The sequence below is a fragment of the Larus michahellis genome, chromosome 8, assembly GCF_964199755.1.
Source record: "Larus michahellis chromosome 8, bLarMic1.1, whole genome shotgun sequence".
Taxonomy (NCBI): domain Eukaryota; kingdom Metazoa; phylum Chordata; class Aves; order Charadriiformes; family Laridae; genus Larus; species Larus michahellis.
This window is the reverse complement of record NC_133903.1, coordinates 640,296-662,787: the sequence shown is the minus strand read 5'-3', so window position 1 is coordinate 662,787 and position 22,492 is coordinate 640,296. Positions and strand designations below refer to the sequence as shown.

The 22,492-nt window shown below is 41.5% G+C and overlaps 2 protein-coding genes across 5 annotated transcripts in view; one reads left to right on the top strand and one right to left on the bottom strand.

Moving 5' to 3' along the window:
- Positions 1–5,868, top strand: part of CCZ1 (CCZ1 homolog, vacuolar protein trafficking and biogenesis associated) — a 15,276-nt gene extending 9,408 nt beyond the window's left edge. The window contains exons 11-16 of one of the 2 annotated variants that reach the window (XM_074597212.1): positions 290–323; positions 687–804; positions 1,802–1,837; positions 3,059–3,217; positions 4,314–4,441; positions 5,515–5,868. In XM_074597212.1, coding sequence (XP_074453313.1) covers positions 290–323; positions 687–804; positions 1,802–1,837; positions 3,059–3,217; positions 4,314–4,441; positions 5,515–5,570 — 531 coding nt within the window. In that variant the 3' untranslated portion in view covers positions 5,571–5,868. The remainder of the gene's footprint in view (positions 1–289; positions 324–686; positions 805–1,801; positions 1,838–3,058; positions 3,218–4,313; positions 4,442–5,514) is intronic. The other variant, XM_074597213.1, reaches the window with a different exon arrangement.
- Positions 5,564–22,492, bottom strand: LOC141747230 (radial spoke head 10 homolog B2-like). 3 transcript variants are annotated; one of them, XM_074597210.1, is made up of 21 exons: positions 22,069–22,213; positions 21,117–21,446; positions 20,339–20,414; positions 19,979–20,047; positions 19,619–19,792; positions 18,485–18,570; positions 17,728–17,848; positions 17,196–17,372; positions 16,367–16,499; positions 15,778–15,899; positions 15,199–15,388; positions 14,351–14,462; positions 14,187–14,266; positions 13,589–13,737; positions 12,187–12,294; positions 10,983–11,159; positions 10,044–10,169; positions 8,851–8,902; positions 8,217–8,327; positions 6,997–7,192; positions 5,564–6,554 (listed from the first exon to the last, which is right to left on the bottom strand). In XM_074597210.1, the coding sequence occupies exons 2-21, from the start codon at positions 21,368–21,370 to the stop codon at positions 6,377–6,379; spliced, it is 2,691 nt and encodes an 896-aa protein (XP_074453311.1). In that variant the 5' UTR covers positions 21,371–21,446; positions 22,069–22,213; the 3' UTR covers positions 5,564–6,376. The 3 variants fall into 3 exon arrangements, with proteins under 3 accessions (XP_074453311.1, XP_074453312.1, XP_074453310.1); XM_074597211.1 differs by lacking the exons at positions 21,117–21,446; positions 22,069–22,213 and adding an exon at positions 22,357–22,492; XM_074597209.1 differs by lacking the exon at positions 22,069–22,213 and having other exon boundaries at positions 5,569–6,554; positions 8,851–8,941; positions 21,117–21,370.

Genomic DNA, 22,492 nt, shown 5'->3' with positions numbered 1-22,492 from the left:
GGCAAGGTTCTTGCAGACATATTTCCTTACATAAAATGCATTTTTAGCAAATTTTACCTTTCCCCTGCAACTTAAAAACTGCTAACTGGGCTGAATTTTAAAATCATAACTGTCCCGTGTTGTGCAGGATTGCAAAGAGATTATGCTATTGAAGGGTTACTGTTAAACTACTTTTGTTTTTTTAACTGGTTTACCTCTGTGTGACCGCACTGAAGTATTGTCATTTGTTTGAGGTAGTGGAGGTAACCTGTTGTAAATGGTTTTTTTTGCTTTAACTTTTTTGTTCCAGGCCATGAGTGCAGCTGTCTGCTTTATGATTGATGGTAAGTACCTATTAGCATCACTTATTTGGCAAGACATAATTAGTATAAAATGCTGTTACGTGCAACTTGTTTTCCTCTTGAAAAATACTCACGTTAATTTGTTATTTGAGTCTGCTCTTCATGAGTGCTCTGATCAGCCTTTTGATTTTTTGTTCCAGTGCTAGAAGTAACTCAGTTTACACAATAAAACGACTCAGTGTTGGTTCAGTTAGCCACGCACTTTGGAAATCATCTGTAAGGTTATAATTAAGAGAGAAATTTGTCCCAGGAGTCTCGCTGATGTTTAACGAAAGCAACTGCAGAAACCACCTTCAGCTGTGGGAGGAGACTCTCATCTCTCCCTTTTCTTTACCCACCACCCAGCTTCCATCCCGCCTACGCTGGAGTTTTGCCGTAAACTGGACAGCATCGTTGGGCCTCAGCTCACCATGTTGGCGTCAGACATATGTGAGCAGTACAACATCAACAAGAGAATATCAGGGTTTGTACCACAGCTCTGTTCCTGTTGCAGTCCCTCATTAGTTGGTTAAAAAGGAGGTTTAACGAACTGCTTAAATAATGGTAATGTGAGCCCCAATGCTGAAAGCACTGAGTTAACCGTGTACTTTAAACGATGTTTATCTGCCTTTCCGCATCTTAAGCATTTATAAAGTGCCTGTTGTTGCATATTTAGGTCTTCCTGAAGTAACAACATACATGTTACTAATTTACAAACGAATGTTTATTGTGTGGCTGCTGAAACCTCCTTCCTGTGCGTGCATAATTGTTGCAGAAAAAAATAATGTAGATATTAAGCTAGATTTCACTGTTATCAGTTGAGATTCTGCCTCCTCATCCCCCAGCTGTCAGCAGATTATTCTGAGGCGGAACTTCTAGGTTTTGCTTCTTTCGTATGTGAACGGAAACTCGCTGAGTCCTACAGATCCTGGGCTTGCAGAAACGCAGAGCAGGTGGGAAACCTGCCGGCCGAGGCGGGAGTCTTCTGTCGCTGCTGCCCACGTTGAAGTAGAGAAGTAGCAGTTCCTGCAAAACCTCAGCTTCAGTTTATACTTTCTAACTTTTCTTGAGGAAACCAGAATCTCATAATGTTCACAAATAGCCCTGGGGCTAGTAGAACATTTGAGTTAAAAAAAAAAAAAAAAAAAAAAAAAAATTTTTTTGTGTGTCTGTGCCCACATCCTTCTTTGTGCTAGCTTCCTTTGACTTCTGCTTTGACTTTCTGCTATTTTGTATAATGTTAAAAAATGGTGTTTTTCACATCAAGTGGGCCCTGACCCCGGTGGCTCTGTCCCAGGGTTGCCTTGGACACAAGGTCTTACGGACGGAGTGTGTGGAACTCTTAACTCCGTTACAAATCCAAAAGGAAAATGAAGGTCTAGATGCCTCAACAACTTCTGTTTAATAGTTTGAAATGGGGATTTTAGTAAGTGGATTATTTGGTTACAATGCAAGCTTTAAAGTTGAGTACTTTTTTCCAGCATTACTGCTTCTTGGAGTGTTGCCGTGTGTAGTAGGTGAGGAAAAAACTGTCTTATTTTTTTCTGTTTTTCAGGACTAAGTAACTACTTGAGGGGTGGGAATGCCAAATGAGGAAGGATGTTAATGCTTTGGAAAATACACGTCACTTGGAAAATACACGTCACATTTGGAAAATACACTAAAACTATAGCTGGCTTTCCATAAAATTGTATTTATTTTTTAGTTAGATCTGTTAGTTGGGGAAGCAGGAACAGCATCGCGTATGACAGCAAAAGAGGAATTAAACCAAAGACAGGTGTGTGAATGACCTTATTTAGTGGTAGCATGGCAAATCAGCAGACCTGCAGGATATAGAATAGGATGTGCTCGAAATGGTGCCAGTCTACTAAATCATTAAACTTGGGGGGTTTTAATGTCATCTGGGACTGGCTTTGGCAGCTTTAACCCTTTTAAAGTTTAATGCCGTGGTGTCCTGAAAACATGATACAGTTTCTTGACACTAATGGCTGTGGGTGCAGAGCGCGAGGGGATCCAGCGCTTTGCTGAGGCGAGTGGCGGCATCGCGGCATCTCCCTGACTCTAAATAATACATGGCCAGAAGGAGCAGCTGCCATGGCCGGTGTGTGCCAGTCTGAATTTGTGGTGACTTCTACCAAAACTACAGCTTTAAGTAGCAGGTTTTATATCAACTTAATCAAAGAGGAGGTGGAGGAAGGCTGCCGAGGCAGGAGTTTGAGAACGGGCTCTTGGTTGGCCCACACAAGTGATGAGGGAAAGAAAAGTTTTCTCTTTTGGTTGTAACAAACAACAGACGAGAGTGGAAGATCGCTTATTAATCAAACTAAAGACCTAGCATCCATTCAAACCAGACTGGACTAGCACAGGGGAGCGAGGAAACAAACTGGGGACAGAGAAAAACCAGCTCGTCAGAAAAATGCAAATACTGCTGGGAAGCGGGACAAGGCCTTCAGACTCCCCTGTGTCTGTCACCAGCGGCCTGCACAGCAGAAGGGGAAAAACTGGTTGGTTTTGCAGGCTTGATTTGGTTTTTTTATTTTTTTTTTTTCTTTTCTTTTAAAGTGTTAAAATGAAGTCTGATCATGCCACAAGTCTTAATGAACTCAATCTCTTCAAGGGGCAGATAAGTTCAGGATGTCCGCATGAGCCTTGCAATGGCTCGTTACTGTTCTCTGTGAAGCCGGGGCTTCTAGAACATGTCAGTACTCACAAGTCACGTTTTCTTTTCAATCTGCCAGGGCTGAGAAGGAGCCGCAGTTCAAGTTTATCTATTTCAATCACATGAACCTGGCAGAGAAAAGCACCATCCACATGAGGAAAACACCCAGTGTATCGCTCGCGTCTGTTCACCCTGACCTCATGAAGATTCTCGGTGACATCAACAGTGACTTCTCCAGGTAACGCTTAACTATTAAATAGTCTCCGACTCCTGCCAAGTAGATTCTTTCAAATGAGTGAAGCTTTCGTGGCTCTTTGTTCCTGGATGGCTGTTCATAGCTCTGTGAGATCAATGGTGTAGCGTGGGTCACGTTTGGTATTTTCTGTTGGTTTAGAAGTAGTCTGTCTTAAACAAAACTTGTATTGTCCTTTTAAAAAAATGATTTAACGAAGGGCCAGGGCCTCTATCCAAGAAAACATCTAATCTATGTGAAGCTTCAGAGTAGCCACAACAAACTTAGCAGGGATGTGAAGCCTTGTGCTTTTGCACTTAAGTCTGTCTAATCTCTGGGCAACTAAAGGACGGGGAAAAGACCTGCCTCTGCCTGTATTGCCGCCTCCTCTGGAGCAGCTGGAAGCTTTTAGGGATTAGCCAACAGACAAAATGCAAGCCTTGCAGTTCCTGCAGTCCTGCTGAGTGACCCGCAGCCAGTTATCTTCTCTGTGGGCGTTGTGCTTCAAGGCGGGAGACATCCTCTGTCACTATAATAAAGAACGGGAAGATGCTGTATGATGGTGGTGTCTGTAACTAGCGACTAGCAATCTTCCCACTCTGCCTAAGGACAAGGTTTTAATTTTTCTGTAAATGAAAAAAGAACGTTTCATCATATTGTGGAAGTACTGGGTTAGTGAGAGCTTTATGTCCTGTACCTGGCTGCTGAGCATGGCTTAGTTCTGGGTTTAGCAATGAGATGGGGAAAGCTGAGTATCGCAGACCGTCTCCCCCTTCCGTTACGTGGTCACCTGTAGCGAAGTGTAGTTCTCTGGTGTGTCCGGAGCAGACTGGAGGGGGGGCGCTTCGGCCGAGCACGGGAGAGCTTGGCTGGCGGCCACAGCACTGCCTTGCCGCCCTGGGGACGTAACTGTCCCCAGCAGCCCACTGCGGAGTCTCCATCCTGCACTGCCCAGCTCCGTCCCAGCTCGTACTGTACCGGTGCTCGGTCTCTGCTACTGCACAGCCACAAGCTATGACGTTACGCTGTCCTAATGATTACAAATAAAGCTGTTGAAAATGAACTTGCTGCCACCTTCTTTACTTTCTAAAACCTCTTTCAGAGTTGATGAAGATGAGGAAATTATTGTGAAGGCAATGAGTGATTACTGGGTAGTTGGGAAAAAGTCTGACCAGCGAGAACTGTATGTTATTTTGAATCAAAAAAATGCAAATCTGATTGAAGTTAATGGTAAGGATTGTTTTTTATTACCTTTAAATACAGTTACTACTAAAATGTATGTCCCTGGAGAAGTAATAAAATCCATCTCACAAGAAATCTAGAGAGGGACTGATCTATGATGTAGATGAGGTAAGTTTGCACAAGCCTTTAGTCTGCCTTCTTCCAGCTGTTAAAAAACAGCAGAAATAGCAGACATCCATCATTATTATTAATCAGTCGTTCTTCCTCCTTCAAATAACAAGAGGAGACCCATGAGCTTAGTTTAGGAGTGATTAACGAAGGGTACCATAGGTGAGAGACGACCATGTTTACACGTGAGTTGGGTTTGATGTCAGCGATCCATGGGTGTGTTACTCGCACCCAGTGTCTCCTCTCAGTCATCCTCAGGCCAGCGCTGCCTTGTTTCTAATGATTTACTGTGACCGAGGGTGCAAATGACGATGCAATAAGCTTTTAAACAGACTAAGAGAAAGGGCAGTTTGAGTCTTACTTGCAGCAATTTTAGGGCTCACTGTTTTAATAGGGGGCAACGTGCTCACACTAATAGTTTTCCACAACCAAAGCCCAGCAACCTACGTTTTAAAGAGAGGAAGGAGCTGCGTGACCTACACAAGGATTTTGAATTGTCTTTCAGCATCAAACCTGCCATCCAGAAAGAGTAACTGGGTGTTTCTGTGCCCGTAAGCTTAGGGAGTGCTGCCACCCCCAGAGGGGTGTCTGTCAAGTAGCAGAAAGCAGGGGTTTTGCTGCCCTGAGGTGCTGTAACAGACACCCCCCTCCTTCCCCGAGGAGGGGTTCCAGGGCCCTGCCCTGTGCTGAACTGCAGCGGCGCAAACTCAAACCACCGTTTACCCTTCAGCTACTCGGAAAACAACTCCTCTTTCAGACAGTGCAGAACATCAGACTTGACTCAGCTTTCTCTTACTGAAGCCAGAATAAAACCAAGTGTATTCCTACATTAGAAACTCCTCCCTTTTCTTCTGTTTGAATTTATGTTCTCAGTGATGATCCCCGAGGCTTTTCTTGCAGAGGTTCCTGTAAAATACCATACTGACAGATCCTATTTTTATTTTTTTTTACAGAAGAAGTAAAGAAGCTTTGTGCAACACAGTTTAATAATATTTTCTTCTTGGATTGATCTGCAAAGGGCTGATTTATTGAAGATGTCAATGTCAGACACGTGTTCAACAGGAAAAGTTATTAGTCATATTATTGACTGGAATAACGACAATAGTAAAGCAATACTTGCTTTGTAAGAATCAAAATTTCTACTAAAATCTGTAAACTCTGATCATAAAATTTTTAGATTTTAAAAATGTTTATGTGCAAACTAAGTAAAAACCAGTCTGCATTCATCTGTACCATTCCATTCTGATAGCGTTATGTGAATATTTTACTGGAAAATAAAATTAATAATTGTTACACTTTCATGGGCATCTTTTTGTCTTCCTGTGTTCATTCGCATCGTCCTGTGCTTTCCTGCGGATTTTTCTACCATGGAAACTGGTCACCAAAGACCCCTGAGCAAAGACCTTTCCCGGCTGACCTGTTCCTGCAGCTCCTGCTTCAGCCCGAGGCGCAGTCTTTGTCTGATTCTTACATGTTTGTATGCAGTACTTCGGTCACATAAACCATGTTTTAAGCAGAAACAGTTTCGTTGGGACATACGATCGTGACAAGACACCACTTCTTGTATCAGCACTGAGGGAATTTTTAGGTACAAGTCAAACGTTGACTTCTGGAACGGTTTTGTCTAAAGGGTTACACCCATATAGATGAGACTCTTCTCTTCACCAAGAGCAGAGTTTCCCTCGGAAACCAGTAAATCCTGTGCGTACAGTGTCACCGTACTTGCCTTTTAGACCTTACTGCACATGTGCTGCTTTTGGTTGGGTGGTTTTTTTTTTCTTACTCAAAGAGTACTTATTTGACGCTTCAGAAGGTTTATTTCTTCCTTCTCTTTTTGCCAGCAGGCACCTTGGTGACAACTGGGGGTGCTACAGTGGGTGCCTCTTCCTGCGTCACGAGCTCCTCAAAATCTGCACTCTTGGAGTCAAATGTTTTTTCTGCTGCAGCTGCTTCTTGCCTCTTTGCCTCTTCTGCTTCTCTTCCAGCAATAAGTCTGAGTGAACAAAGTTTAAATTTAATGTCCTGCAAGAGGGGAGACGGACCGATACTGGGTAAGCAGTTACAGCTCTAGTCACAGTATGGGCAGGACGAACTGCCACAGTGGAGAGAAGCAGAACATCTGCCCAGTTACCACGTCAACTCTAACTTTGGGTATGTAAAAAAAAAAATGTCTTAACTGCCTTTACACACAGCAGGGCTCACGTGGCAGGACCTACCAGAGAGCCGAGTTCTGGAACCTGAAGGCAGCCCGTAGCTGTTACTCCTGACAGTGACAGAAGCCGCAGGAGTTACATTCCCTGGTTACAGCGGGGTGGGTTTGTTTTCCCAGTTACAGTATGCTGCGTGACTTGATTAAAGCACACTTCTCATTTTCAATAGTTTTGTTAGCAGAAGGTAAGAGATAACAGTACTTCAAGCAAAGATACAACACCCACCTTGCCAGCTCCTCATCCTTGATCTTTCTCAGCTCGGCTAATTCAACATCCCGTAGTCGATTTTCTTTTATTTTTTCCCTCAGCGCTTTTTCATGCTGGTAGGCAGGGAAGAACTTAGTTGTAAAAAAGATCTGCACCCGATGCATCTGCAGACTAAATTCCTCATCTTGTTCAGTTTTGGCTTCTTTTGGTTCATCTGCAACATGTAAACGAAGGGTGTTTATTTAGCAGGGCACTTCTACTTCAAATGTGGTTTGGACTGCAATATCTGAGAAGGGATACTCTGCAATGCCGAGTCTGGCTTCTGCATGGTACGGAGGATGACAACTGAGACACCTTTAGCTGATACATGGGAATGGCCCTTTTGGGGGTCTTCAGCGGGACTTAGCCCTGGGAACAGCATCAAAAGAACACAAACTTTCCCCTTTTATCCTATGATGAACGTCCTCCGCAGCGATCTGATGACAGCGCAGTACCCAGGGCTCCTGTGCCCGGCGGAGCAGAGGAAGGAACACGCTACCTGAGAGCAGGGCTCCGTGCGCTGTGGTGGTTCCTTAAGAAATAATGTTTTTTTCAGATCTGTAACTTTTCAGTCATCAGGTTTCAGTGAAAGAGCTGATGCCTGCCTACACAAAGATTCTGTGTTCTTGGATTTGCGTTCTTTATCTACAGAAAACACGTAACGAGCACAAAACCCAACCCCGATGAGATCTGCCCATCAGCCAGAAGGGAGACACTGTAAGAGGTCACTATCCTCAGCACATGAAAACGCTCTTCCTGATTTCTCTTCTGCTGCCCTGTCATAGCACAAGATATCTCATCCCAGCTAATGGTGGCACACCATTAATAATAATAAAAGAAGCAAGAAATAGCAGTAATATTTTTTTCTGTCCAAGACATTAAAAAAACAAAAGGGGCAGGCTTGTGGAGTGAGCTTCTCAGAGTAAATACAAATTACAGTTACAGATGCCCTAGAAAAAAACGTGGCATTTTAAAATGGGGGAAACTATGTAAGTCAGTACTTAAACGTCTCATTAATTATTTTCATTAAAAAAAAAAAAATCTTTTAAAACTATTCTTTAAAAACCTTCCTCCAGAATTAATGTTCACTTACTGCCCTCTTGTGACAAGCTGAACTCTGCATAAACAACTAAAGTTTCACAATTAAGAGCTACAAGGGATTTTTTTGTGTTAGTCTCAGAACAGCAGGACTGCTTTACCTGTCACTTCCTTTGCTGGACAGAAATCACGTTCTTTTTCTGCATCCCACACGAACAATGATGGACCTTCTTTGATACCTCCATGAGTTGTATGAAGTGAGAGGACAGCATCTGATATTGCAAAGAAAGAAAATTAAAATTACTCAGTTGGTAATTCTGTGCATTAAATGTCAGGTCTGATCTTCAGCACAAACAAATATAAATTGTCACCTGAGCTTACAGCTAGACCTGTGGTTGAAATACTCCTGTACTGATGAAAAGTTTGTCTATAATGAAGGCACAGTGCAGAGTTCAATCTCCTGTTTCCATGCCCAAGTGAGTGGGAGAGAACAGGAAGAATTTAATTTTAAAAAGCCTTTCAGTTATTTTTAAGGAAAATGTGACAGCTTCTCATTAAAAAGCACAAAAAGCCCAGAGATTCAAACGTGCCCAGCTGTCTGTGTAGAGCGGGTGAGGAAAGCTAAACGTCAACCTTGTGGGAATTGCCAAACTGAATGCAGCTGCCTCCGTAACTGCAATACATCCAGCGGTTTCCGTGATCAGCTACTGTTCTAATCATCTTTAAAGCTGTAGAAAGAGTGAACCTCCTCTAGCCCCACTGCTTACAGATGCTTATGGTAGCTACAGTACTCACCCAAGAGAAATTCTTGACGAGAACGCCCTCTGTCTTCACGAGGTCTCAGTGGCTGGCAAGAAGTTTTAAATCCAGTTACAAAATGCCTGGACTTGGGTTCAAATTAAAAAGTGAAATCGCATGTCCACTTGAGTCATGCAAATTCCTATCTCCAAAGCATTCTGCCAACCAAATGCATTCTGCAATTATGCCTATTTTAAAACATTTAAATTACAATAGTGTTTCACACTTTCAAGTATTAGCAAATCGGTGATAACATGTTACCTTTGACACCAGACAGGTTAGTAGGACCATCCTATTTCAGAGCTAGGGAAAGACAGAGCTACAGAGAATGAAAGCTCCTGTTCCTCTCTTCAGACATGTCCCCCTGTTCTTACTTCTTCTCTACCTACTATTATTTATCTGCTCCTGAGGAAACAGTAATGAATTTCTATTCCTGACTATAAGGATATACTCCAGGAATTACACTTAGTAAAAAGGAGAGAACAATATTCAAGAGTATGTCCGAGAAGGATGCTTTGAAATCTTTCCAACTGCTATCCCAAGCATCTTCTGCAGCCTGATGATGCCGCTCTTTTCAGACGACTGATAATAAAAGTCTCACAACAGCTCAGGTCAAACACAATTCTGTTTTCTAAGTGTATTTTCTAAAAGTTGTGAAGTTTCCAAATTCTGTCTGATTTCCATAATTCCAGGACAAAACAGTAATTCTTACTATTTTACCCTGAAATCACAGCGGTAAGACAAGCCATTTTTGGTCTTGGAATACGGAGAATCTCACTATAGTCACACCCTGGCTACAAAATTGTAAAGGCAGTGAATGCGAAAAGTTTGCCGGAAGCATTCTGAGAAGTGTTACCTTCCCTAGTGCTTCCAAATCTCTCTGCCCACTTCTCAGCCTCTCACTCCCCACCTTGCAAATAAAGAGAAAACGGTAGCTTTATTCGCCACCGTTTTAGTTATGTAGAAGATACCACCCAATATTCTAAATAACGATAGCTGAGGGTGTGCGGGGGAGCAAACTCTTTGTTGGCAATAGAAATGCACCACTCCTTGGCTCACATGTGGATCCAGGAACACACTGTATTTCATATTAGATGAAATTCCAGTCCCCTTAAAACTACCTCGGCTACTCGGTCACCCATGAGTTGCAAACCCTCTCCTCCATCTTTCAGTGTGGGCTTTCCACGTACCTCATATTTCTTTATTTCATCTTGTGAGACGACAATTTTGCTTGAAGACAACCCTGAATAAAGCTCATCTGCCTCAGAAACATCATCGTTTCTGTCTGTATCAATTATACTTCTGCTGTAAGTGCACTAATAAAAAGCAGAAAAATTTTACATTCAATACACTTTTAAATTAAGATTTTCTTTTATTCTTGGAAAAATCTGATTATTTTAACTGTACCACTTCACTGTGCAACCGCATTAATGCTTGCAGTGATGCAAGAGAAGGGGTTCCATAGCATGGGAACAACTGGCCAGCAAATGGGAAGCGGTGGTGTTCCGTGGCACTACTGGCTTACAGACACTCAAAATCAGGTGTTTGTGAATGTTCTTTGAATTAATACTTTCACCTTGTGTGTAATTCCAAATAATAACATTTCTAAGTCATGCCTTCAACTACCCTATGTACCTAAATTGCACCAGTGTCACAGGCTTACAACCTACAAACCTGTAGCTCTTACAACCTACAAAATCTTTATTCTAAAGTTCAGTAAAAAGAGCATAGCGTAACTGCTGGGAAACAGCGAGTCCTGCTACATACCACAATTGCAATGCCGTTTTTACAGGGACGTTTTAGACATTGAACTTAAAGCAGGAGAGGCGTATCTTCCACCAGTCAGCCAATCTGGCAATTCCCCTTTGAAGGCAGGAAGACTTGCAAGTACTTTCTGTGTATTTATAGTTATCTAGGGAAATGTGCAAGTGTGTTCAAACCGTCTATACTGATGTTACCATCTGAGGTAGCAACAAACAGAAAAAGCGGAAGGACCCAATCAAATGACTGACTATGCAAAAAGAGGAAATTTGTTTCTATGTTCAGGAAACGTAGAATGTTTAGAGGTCCCGGCTTCGCCCTCTAAAGTGGACATATAAGAATATTTAACAGATCTGCATCAACCTTACCTGAGGCAGAGAATGTTCTGGGTACAGAGACACGTTTGTGGTTCCCTCGGAGAGACTCCCGATTCTAAAGCTACTTATTTTCTGATAATCACAATCTACTTGCTCCTTAATCATATCACTGGTAACATACACCAACGCACAATCCAGAAGAGCTTCAACAAATTCAAGAAAAACCAACTACAGTAAAAAAACCACAGTGATTAATTCATTCATTTTTGCAAAACCCCTTCATTAACGGGCATATATCCCTGAGCAAGCAAAGAACTCAGAAGTGATGGTTTGTGAAGCCTCGCTAGCCTCATTTATCTATTCAAACATCCCTTCTTCTGGAGAAAAACTGAAAACGATTTTGAAAAAAACTCAGCAGGCAATATACTGTGTTACACCTTATACAAGTCATACTGAAATAAAATACTGCATAGATTTTTGCTGTATCTGGAGCTACAAATAATGCATAACCGTTGCTATTACCTAAAACATTTAATCGCATACAATGCTTCCAGAAACCCTCAAAATGGGTATATAATGAAACCCTTAGTAAGAATTACTGTGTTCAGTTTATCAGATACCATTTAAAACAATAAATTCAATTATGTCACTTACAATAGACGGTCACTGAGCCCATTCTGTAAGGGCGAAGGCCCTCTACAGCAGGCCAGATGTCAGGTAGCACAGGAGTCTTCTACAGTCACCGCTCAACCTCGCTGAAGTGGCAGCACTTACAGGTCATTAACCAGGCTGCTTGGATCACCCGATTTTGGGGATCAGTGCGTTCACATCCTTGTTACTGACCCACCCTACCATTTCCAGCGCGTGCCTCAGCAGCTGGAAGTGCCGAGATTCGTCCCTGCGTAATCACTGCACACACGCTGTCAGGCAAGTGCCCCGGACAGAACTATCGCTGGCAGCAGTCTCCTAGAGACGGTATTTCACTCTGAAGGAGTCATCTGCATGGTCAGGTATGTACGCAGGGTAAGATAATAAGCAAAACATAGAAATACATGAGCTGAGCCAGAAGATAAGATACAGGCAGAACAAAGGAAGACAAAAATAGATACTCGAGCTTGTACTCTTTATTTTTTTGGAATAAATTAATTCCTTTTCCTCCTGTTCTAGCAGATAGGACAGTATTTGCAGCATTTTTTAGAAGTAATCTTAATTGTTGCTGCAGCAATGAACTATGTTATGTTTTTTCCATACACACCTCCTGCTCCAGGTTGGTACTACTGCTATCATGTAGAGAAGGACTGTCTTTGACAAGTATTTCCACAAGTCTTGAAGTAGTTAATTGTTCGCCGAGAAGTTTAAAATCCTGGGTAAAAGTTACACGTTAACAACACTCAAGACATTCCCACACTGACCTAATCTAACTCCCTTTAAAGCCTGTGCCAAAATTTCTACCGGTTTCAAATGATACTTCCACGCATGTAATTAACGACAGAGTGAAATTCTGGCCCTACTGAAGCCAATGCGAATGTTTCCTAAACTGCAAAAACAGTGTTAAGAAAGAATTTGTGAAAGCTAATAAATAAAAATACAAAAATTTACAATTCTGCCATCTGGTATTTTTATTAATTTTTTTCATTAAAAAAAGGCTTGGATTTAAATGGTGAACCAAAATCCAGGCATATCAATGGAAATTGTTCCCTGGCTTCAGTGTAATCTTGATGTGTCCCTGAATTACTGAATTTTAGTATAGAAGTTCATGTTCATCTTGCAATATATTAAATCAATACATTATTAAAATGGTTTACTGTGTTATTTCCAAAGCTGCCTGTCTTTGATTTCTACCAATAAGACATTTTCGTATACACATTTTACAGGATTGCAACAGGGGAGGAGACAGCAAAAATATTTATATTCCCCTAACACATTTGTCAAAGATATGATTATTTTAAACGATCAAGCACAAAATCAGAATTCAATCCTGCAAAAGTACTGTCCTGGCTTCAGCTGGGACAGAGTCAATTTTCTCTCCAGTGGTTGCTGTGTTTCAGATTTGGTATGAAAGGAACGTCAGTAATGCATATTGTTTTAGTTATTGCCAGGTGATGGTCACGTTTTTCAAGGACTCTTTTCAGCTTCCCATAGAAGCTGAAAAGGAGCATAGAGAGAGCGATGGAATGGCCAACGGAGTGTTCTGTACCACAGACTTTGTGCTCAGTATATAAATGGGGGTTGGCTGCGAGGGGGGCAGAATCCACCATCACCGCTCAAGACCAATTCACCGGGCAGTGAGAGTGACTTGCATCATTATTGTTATTTTCCTTTTCTCCTACTGTTTCTATCGAACTGTCTTTATCTCAACCCACTAGTTTTATTTTCTTTTCCCTTCCCCTCCTTTTCTCCCCCTTCTCCCTGCCCTTCTGGGGGAATGGGGAGACCTGCGCAAGCGGACAGTGGTCCCAGCTCCTGGCTGGGGCCGAACTGCGACAAGTACATAAATAAATTCTGTACAACAACTGTCCCTTTAATGTTTGTTGGACCGTTCGTACAAATAACATCACTCCTACCTTTTCAACTGTGGAATATTTTAAAATGCTCATATAAACCAAACAAATAAAGCACATCTAGTCACACAAAAGAAAAAAAAATTAGATTATTACATTAAACATCCAAAGGAAGTGTCTCATTTTCATTGTGGGTTCAAACGGAGGTCTGCTACTTGGTCTACAAAAAGCTCTGTAAACTTCCCAGCATTTGTTGATGTAGCTCATGGCAAAAACTGTACATCGTTCTTCAGAAAACAAGACACCTTTAAAAATTAATTGGGAAAAAAATAACAGTTACAATAAAACCGTGATGTATGTGGTACTCATTGGTGAATTCTGCACAGCAGAGAATAAATCACAGAATCACAGAATCTTAGTGGTTGGAAGGGACCTCTGAGATCATCCAGTCCAACCACATAAAAAAAACCAAAAACAAACACACAAAAAAAAAAAGAAGCACCCACCTACTAAATTCCACACCCACAACCCCACACACAACACCCCACCACAAACCAATAATCTTTGGCACTAGAGCATGCCCTGAAGAGCCATGTCTACACGTTTCTTAAATACCTCCAGGGACGGTGACTCCACCACCTCCCTGGGCAGGCTGTTCCAGTGCCTGACCACTCTTTCAGTAAAGTAATTCTTCCTAATATCTAATCTAAACCTCCCTTGCCGCAGCTTCAGACCATTAAATACCATTACTTACCTTGGATACAACAGGCAGCAGGAATAACATTCCTGGACATCATTTCTAAGAAACACTTCTGCAGATAAGGACCTTTCTCTCTACAATTGAAACAAAAATACTCTTGTCTGGGAAGACTCAAACTGATTACACTGAAATAAATGTCACTAAAAGATGAGACTTACTTGTGCTCGTCATGATAGATACGAAATGCTAGACGGATAAGGTAAGATAGAAATGTTCTGAACAGTAAAGTCTCATGTGGACAATGTATCTCCTCAAGTGGTGTTTTATCACCTAAAAATTTTGGAAAAAAAATAATCTATTATCTCTTGCTATCATATACATTAAAATGCTTATAGGCACATTGACTTGTCAGCCTTTCTTATCCTCGCCATCTCTACCTATCACAGTGTAAGAACAGTCCTGGAAGAGTCAGGCCAGACACGGCATGATTCCAAACAAGCACGTCAAGGGAGAACTGCTCACCCATAGCTGAATCTTACCAAATTCTCTCTTTCTAGAAATGCATCCACTCAGCACATAGGAATGAAAGGGGAAGCGAAGCTGGAGTTAAACCCTTCACATACTAGTGACATTGTGGCATGCCACTGCAGGTCTACATGGACCTGACTGATTAACTCTCTCTATGGAAGGAAAAAAACTTTCCATATGCAAACCAAAGTTAAAAGCACTGGGGAAAAAAAAAAAAAAGGTTTGTTTCTTCTCTTTCTCAGACCTCTTAAAACTGCATGTAATAGCAATGGCAAGACCGGTGGTGGATCCAATTTTTGAACAGATAGCTCTTTAGAACAATTTTTTACATGGTATTTTAATTTTGCATTTTCTCACCTAAGCACGTGAAGAGCCTGGAGATGTGTTAATGCATCCACTGAGAATCAGGCACAGAGGTACTCACTCAGGGCCACCGAACTACCAGAGCTGAGCTAGCAGTAGAACGTGCCACTCCAAATCTCCACAGCTTACTGTTAAAACTCCTAGATTCCAGCCCCCGATCAACAGAAATACAAACCCCTCAGTGTCCGATCCATTTCAGCAAGAGTTATGTTCGAGTGATGAAACTGGCAGTCCTTCAGAAATCTCCAAAATTGGAGCTTAGTCATGAGGAAGGTGTTATCAAGAGAACGATCACAGCCTAAGCTGCTGTAGAATGTGTAAATTCTTCTCAGTTCTGTAATATGCCTCAACACAGCAAATTCTACCTAAAGAAAGCAGGGTATGTTTTCAGCATCGTCTCACAGCAAGTATGGATCGACTTGTATTGATCCTCTAACCACGAATATGCTGCTTTTGGCATTGTAACTTCGAAGAGCATGTCCCTGTCAACAGACAAACTCAGAGTAGCTAAAGGCAGCTGCTGAATGTCCTTCCAGATACCTTAACATATCTTTTTATTGTCTTCCAGTGGAAGCTCAGAAAGAAGCAATACTGTCTATTCACTCTTTTTGCTTTTCTGTTTTCATAGCCTTCAGACTTTTGAATAGTTCTTTAATGGAAAGAGCTACTTTAATAAAAATAAACCATAAATAAATAAAAATAATATGAAACACGCTGCGGGGGAAACTGAAAATATCAAACAATAGACTCTTACTTGTTTCACTTCTTCATGTCTCTCTTCCCTGGGCAACAAGTCAAGCAGTGAAGATACATCCAACTCAATATTCGATCCCAGAATAGATGTACTTTCTGGGCCATTAATGACTGTGAAGTTTTCTATCATGCAAATAAAATAAATTAGAACAAACTAAAATGATGTTAAAAATATATACACACACACAGAGGGAAAATAAAACATATATTATTCTTTCTTATTTTACTGACTTCAAACTGAAAATAGTAGGCTCCTTTTTAGCGCAAAGTGGAGATTTCATCATCAACAGCAAAACAGCTAAAGTGTAATTTTGTCAAATCCAACCCCTAGCCCAAAGGAAATGCAGTATTACAGTGTTCCAAAAGCCTTACGAGATGTAGTGTGGATGTGTCACTCAACTCAGTGTCATGCACAGGACGCAAGAAGCATGAGAGCAAAAGTCATTAATTGTCAAGATAACTCCCATCTTCATCCAAGTTCTTTGAAGAAATATGTCTGGCTCTTGAGAAAATACAAACAGCTTCACATTACAGTAAAAAGCAACAACAACATGTGAACAGAGTAGAATATGTTTTTTTAAGCTGCTTACCAGTGCCAAAATTTCTTCCTGTGCAAACGGCTCTCAGCTCTTCTGCATCCACTCGAAAAGGAGGGTATTCTACTATACAATCATCTATGAACTCTCCTTCATAAACATGACCATTCTTGAAGACAAACTTTCCCTATAGACAGATTAATTTCAATATAAATATAAATCAAAGATCAGAAAAAATAACACTAATGCTCTCAATCAAACTTCCTTTTAAGAATCTTGGCTAAAATGCAATATACGACATAAAATAAAGCAAAATAATTTTTCCTACCCTTTTTTTATAAAGTACTTTGCCATCTGTTAATTAAAGTACACTGCTGTGATGAATAATTGCCTATATATCCGTTAGATTTTGAAAAGTATTTTGAAGAAAAAACATTTCCCCTGCTATAAAAACACTTGTTTGCAATCTTTAGTTTGCAAATGTGGCACTCTTCTCACAGGTTTTTTTAAAACAGTCTGTTAATGTGAGAAATCTCTGTGCCCTTAAGGATAGCTCGAAACCCAGTAGCTCATAGTGTAAGAGTGAAAGTACTGACCAACCACCGCAAAAATCAATATGCACCTACTGCCCTGAAAATATCCACAGTAAAAAGTATTTCTTTATACACACAAAACACACCTAACCCCAGAGTCAAATTTGTGGCCCAGCAAGGTCCTTGGAAGGACTCCTACTGCTTTCAGTGGACTCTGCTCTTTACATCGGGATTCTATCCACAATGCAAACTGAATGCAGTTTTCCATGCAGAAATCTAGAGATCCACTATGCAGAACAGTCTCCTCTGGTGTCGTCTGTAGTTTTGTTTTACTGCTTGTCAATACTCACCTTGCCGTGCTTCTTATTACAAACCCATTCACCATCATATACTGCTCCACTGGCATATATGAACTTCCCACGTCCGTGTCGTTGCCCATTTACAAAATCACCTATGTATTCATTCCTCAAAGGATACTGAGATGCAGGCATTCTCTTCAAAAACCATATGTGGGTGCCATATCCATGCTGAAAAAAAACTGTGTGTTAAAAAAACCAAAACATCTCCAGAAGAGCTGCAATTGCTACAGGTCCAGACTTTTAAAAAGGAGAAACATCTAGGTATCTTCAAGAGTCATCGACGGCAAATCTCTCAAATAAAAGCACCCAGCTGACAGCTGCAGTACTTCAAACCATCCATAGAACTATATTCTACACAGGTGCACGGGAGAAGCGCTCAGAGCAACAACAGCTTATTTCCACTACCTCAACTGGCAAAAATCATTCAAAGCTCCTTTGACACTGCACAAAACTCCCTATCTAGTCTTCCTACAGTAATGGACAGATGCTGAACAAAAGAGGTTGCTGGGGAAGAAATTAATACCTGTATGCCATATACCCACTGGCCCGTATACTCTTGATCAGCTGTCAACCATCTCATTCTTCCTTTTCCATGACGTACATTTTTCTCCCACTGACCTTCATAGATATTTCCAGACTTATAGCTGCAAGGAAACAATAAAAGTCAATGACACATTCATAGTAAATTCCAAGTGGATCTCGTGAAAGCAAGGTTTAGGCAAAATTTCATTGCTAACAAATTTAGCGTTTATTAATGCCAAATATAAGCATTAATTTGAAAGGTGGCTCACTGTAACATGGATACAGAGGTTGGATTGTACCCACTGTTTACCTCCTATTTTTAACTTACAAATCACTGTAAAAATATTAACCAGTTCTTTTTTCCAAAGATTTCACCATAGCTAGTCAAAATATTCTTTTATATATAATTCCACAAATAATTAATTTACTCACGAAAGCAGCTCCATCTGTTCAAATCAATCGAGTGCATTTGTTTTTAAATGTTGATTTGTGGTTTACCAAAGCTGATTTTGGATTTTGTCTTTAGACACTCTTTTGTGGGAGTGATCAGCAGAAACATACCAAAATAAAAATGTAAACTACAGAGAAGGTCTATTTTATTATTATAAAGCACTTTGTACCATTATTTATTCCCCTGCAGAAAGTACACACTACTATGAAATGGCAGAATTTGTATTCATTTTAAACAATAGGAGAAACTGTATGATAATACATGTAAAATAAAAAAAAATGATAAGAACAAGTGTTATCACATTTACCATCTCATTCCCCATCCTTCCTTGACATTATTTACCCAGTCACCTGAATACCAAGAGGTATGCTCCTGATCATAATAAAGGGTACCCTGAAACAAACAGTACAGTTAATTTAAATACCTAAATATTCATCTACAATAATAAAATGTCACAAATTATATGACACATGTAATCATGCTTTTACATACAGTCACTTTGAGACACTGTACAGAAAGCAACTGAAGTGATAAATAAAAAAAGCAAAGTCTTTTGATGAATATTAGTTAAGACCTTAAAAAAACCCAAGCATTCAAAAAAAAGAAATCATATTGCATTACGTCAAAGTCTAATATGTTTTTCAAACCACTTGGAAATACTTTAAGCTGCCAAAGTTAGCTCTCTGAATCACAGCAGTCACTCTGAGGTAGATCAGTTTTCTGACTCATTCAGAATCCGACTTCCGACAGCAGGTCTACTGTGCTAATTGTTCTCTCTTTCTCTATCTGCTAGTTTCCTCTCAGAACACACTGGTGACTACCCACAGCAGCCTGAGTTATTTTAGTGTCTCATCGGTGACACAAAACAAAACCCCATGTTATTAGAATGGATTTTCCTCACATGCTGTGCATCGGTCTTCAAAATGTCAGGCCTAGAAGAGTGTCTCAATCTGGATGCACAAAATGGAGACAGATAAAAGCAGTACCTGCCTTTAAAAATCTGGAATTAGATAAAAGTTACACTAGATAAAGCAGTCCTAAATGTAATTATCATACTTGGTCTGCTTAACACATTTGGGAGGCAGGATCACTTTGTCATCCCTGGGAAGCTAATTGTCCTGTCGTTACATGGCTACTAATGAAGCCATCAGTTTTGACTTTGTCATCATCTACTTGGAGCAGCATAAAGGACAAATCACATAATAAGCCAATCACTCTTTCAGGATACCTTTCATCTCTTCCACTACAGACAAGATCGCATCCCAGTTGTTTTAATTAGCATTCACGACTTCAGAGAAGATCCTTAGGAAAAACAAATCTCTAGATAGCATAAGACCATGCAACAGCACAAATAATTTTTGCAAAACTTTTCCACAAGAGTGCTTGATGTTCTAGAAGGTAGTCACCCAAGACCATGCTCTCATTTGCTGTTCTTACCCACCTTTCCATGTCTTTTGCCTTTGCACCAATAGCCAATGTAAGAAACAGGACGAGTACCACTCCTAAAAAATCCAAATCCGTGCCTAACTCCATTCTTGATTGATCCTTCGTAAACGCTGCCGTCATTCCATGTGTAACGGCCATTAAACATCTGCATGTTCTTAACAAATGTTCCCTAAAAGATTAAGTTACAACATTTAAAAAACTAAGACTCACTGTTCCCCAACTATCAGGGAGGCTTGTGATTGTTCCCCAACTATCAGGCTTGTGATTGAAATCACTGCCATAGCTCTGCTTTCCATGAGTTTGCACATGTAATTGTCTGTAATTGTGTTCAGTTATAAATTAAATTGCACTTTACCTCGTACTTCACTCCATCAGCCCACGTGTAAGTCCCGTGTCCATGCATAAGCCCTTCAGAAAACATGCCCTTCAAAATGAAGAGAACGGCATCATTTGCCAATTTATTCTTACCACAAATGAAGCCTACAATAAGATTTCAAAATAATGACATATTAATTCCCCTCCAACTACTAGTTTCAAATGAAATTTTAATGCCAGAAACCATCACAGTTTTCAATGCTTACACATTCTAAGTGCTCAACCTCCACCTTACATTAAAAGAAATCGCCTGCTGCTTCTAAGGGAAGAACTCAAGCCACTACTGCTCTACTACCTTTTTTTTTTAAAAAACTTTTTTTTTTTAAATTTATACACTCACCTTATATGTATTTCCACCCTCAAAATATGCAAATCCTTCACCCTCATACAATCCATGGACTTTTTCACCTTCATAGCTACAAGGAAAACAAACGAAGATGAAGATTTCAAGTCACTGCCAGTAGATCTAAACCACAACAGACATATAACAAACAAACTTTGATTTACTAAGGTCTACACACAGGCCAGATGTTGCAACTTGTGTAGAAAAATGAGCTACAACAAAGTTTCCATTTTTTTGCACTTTCCTTGTAATATTTCATGTAATTGCTGTGTTGCCTCAGACTGGTATTTCTTGCAATTAAGGAAACAAAGCATATTCATAACATTTACTAGCTTACAACCAGGCAACCTGGCCAGTATATGAAACGTTACACATAGTCCCCTTGAACTACCAAAGGATTTGCTTAACACTGCCAGTCACCTGTTTCCTCAGTTTACGATATTCTTAAGGGCTATGAGCAGCCCTAAACACTAAACCGCAGCAGCAACAACATTAGACAGAGCTACATTTTCTTCACCAACTGTATACTTAGATAAAACTTCACCATAGGTGAACAAGGGAAAAGGAGGCGGCTTTTGGCAAGCAGAGAGCGCCACCAACACGTTAGGATGCAAGACATATATCAGTCTCATGAGGTGTCATGGCTGCTAGGTCTGAATAACCCAATTCACTGCCTCAAATCAAGAGTCAAATCTGCCTTTGCATGACACTGGGTACACCAGAGATACTTAAATGAGAATCCTTGACCTCACTGATGTACTTGTAACAAGCATACCTTTTCACAATAACTTCAGTAAGAACAGGCTCCTCGTAGTATTGAGGAACATCTTGGACTGGAGGCTCCTCTACCTCCTCTGGTTCTTTATCTGGTATCACCGGATTTGCCTGTGTTTCTTCCTCTTTGTTCACTAAGGTCTGCAAATCTGTCAGCTTTATTGAACTACCCTCAGCTGTAGCGTCCTGTGCTGGACTAGGAGGAGGTACAGATTTTTCTGTCTTCTTGCTGTCTTTCTTCTTGTCCTTTGCCATAACTACTGAATTGTCTCAATGTGTATCTTCCTTCTGAACATTTACTGTCTTATGTAAAGATTTTCCCCCCTATAATCTATGATTAAAAAAAACAACAAACAAACAACAAAATAGCGAACTACATGAAAAACTATCAATCTTAATTATTACATACACATGTATTTTAAGTTATTTCTGTAGTACTGGTTCCCCCAGGCAGTGGTTTCGGCTTGCGGCAGGCGGTGGGCTAAGGGGCAGCGGTGCCTGTGTAGGACCTCCGGGAAGCCCACCCAAACCATGGCACAAGTGCTGTCAATAGACTTACTTTTGCCACACAGAGGTCTCCATCTCTACTCGGAGACTTTTAGGTGTCTGGAGTTAATGATATGGAAAAATTGAAAACTACTTCTCAAAGACATGAGTTTAATGAGCTTCTTGGAATTTACAGCTGCACTAGTATTATTGATTTCACCTGCTTTCAAAGTTATAAGTTGCAAATTGAACCACAACATAGAATAACCACCATAGCTTACAAAAGTAAAGCAATTTTGCCAGGTAAGAGCTACCGGAAGGCTACCGGACAGCTTTAACAGCCGTAACCACAATTCCCACCCGTTTCACAGGCTGATCATCGCCGCTTTGTACGGCAAGAACCCGACCCGCCCGCCGCAGCGGCGAGTGCTGACGGGGGCAGCCTCGGGCACCCGCCATGTTCTCACCCCCGCTCGCTGCCGGCCAGCGCCTGGCTCCGCCGGGCGATCGCAGCACCGGGCCACCTGCGGGCAGGGCGCGGGCGGGCGGGCGATGGCGGCCGGCTGCTGGCAGCCCTTCCCGCCGCCGCCCCGCGCTGCCCGCCGCGATGGCGGCCGTTGCCACACCGACGGGGCCGCCCCGCCCCGCCGCCGGCCCCCTGCGCCGCGCCCCGCGCTGCTGCGGGGAAGCGACCGGCCGCTGTGCGGCCGGCCCTATGGAGCGCCCGTGCTCTGCCCGCGTTCAGTCGGCATTACCTCCGCCTTCCACGGGAGCGGCGGAACCGCCGGCTCCGGTTCGCTCTCACAGCCAGCCGTGGGCGGGACGCTCCGGTTAGCGGGCGTCGCGCTTTCCGCAGGGAACAGGGACCGTTCATAGACGACACCTGGCCCG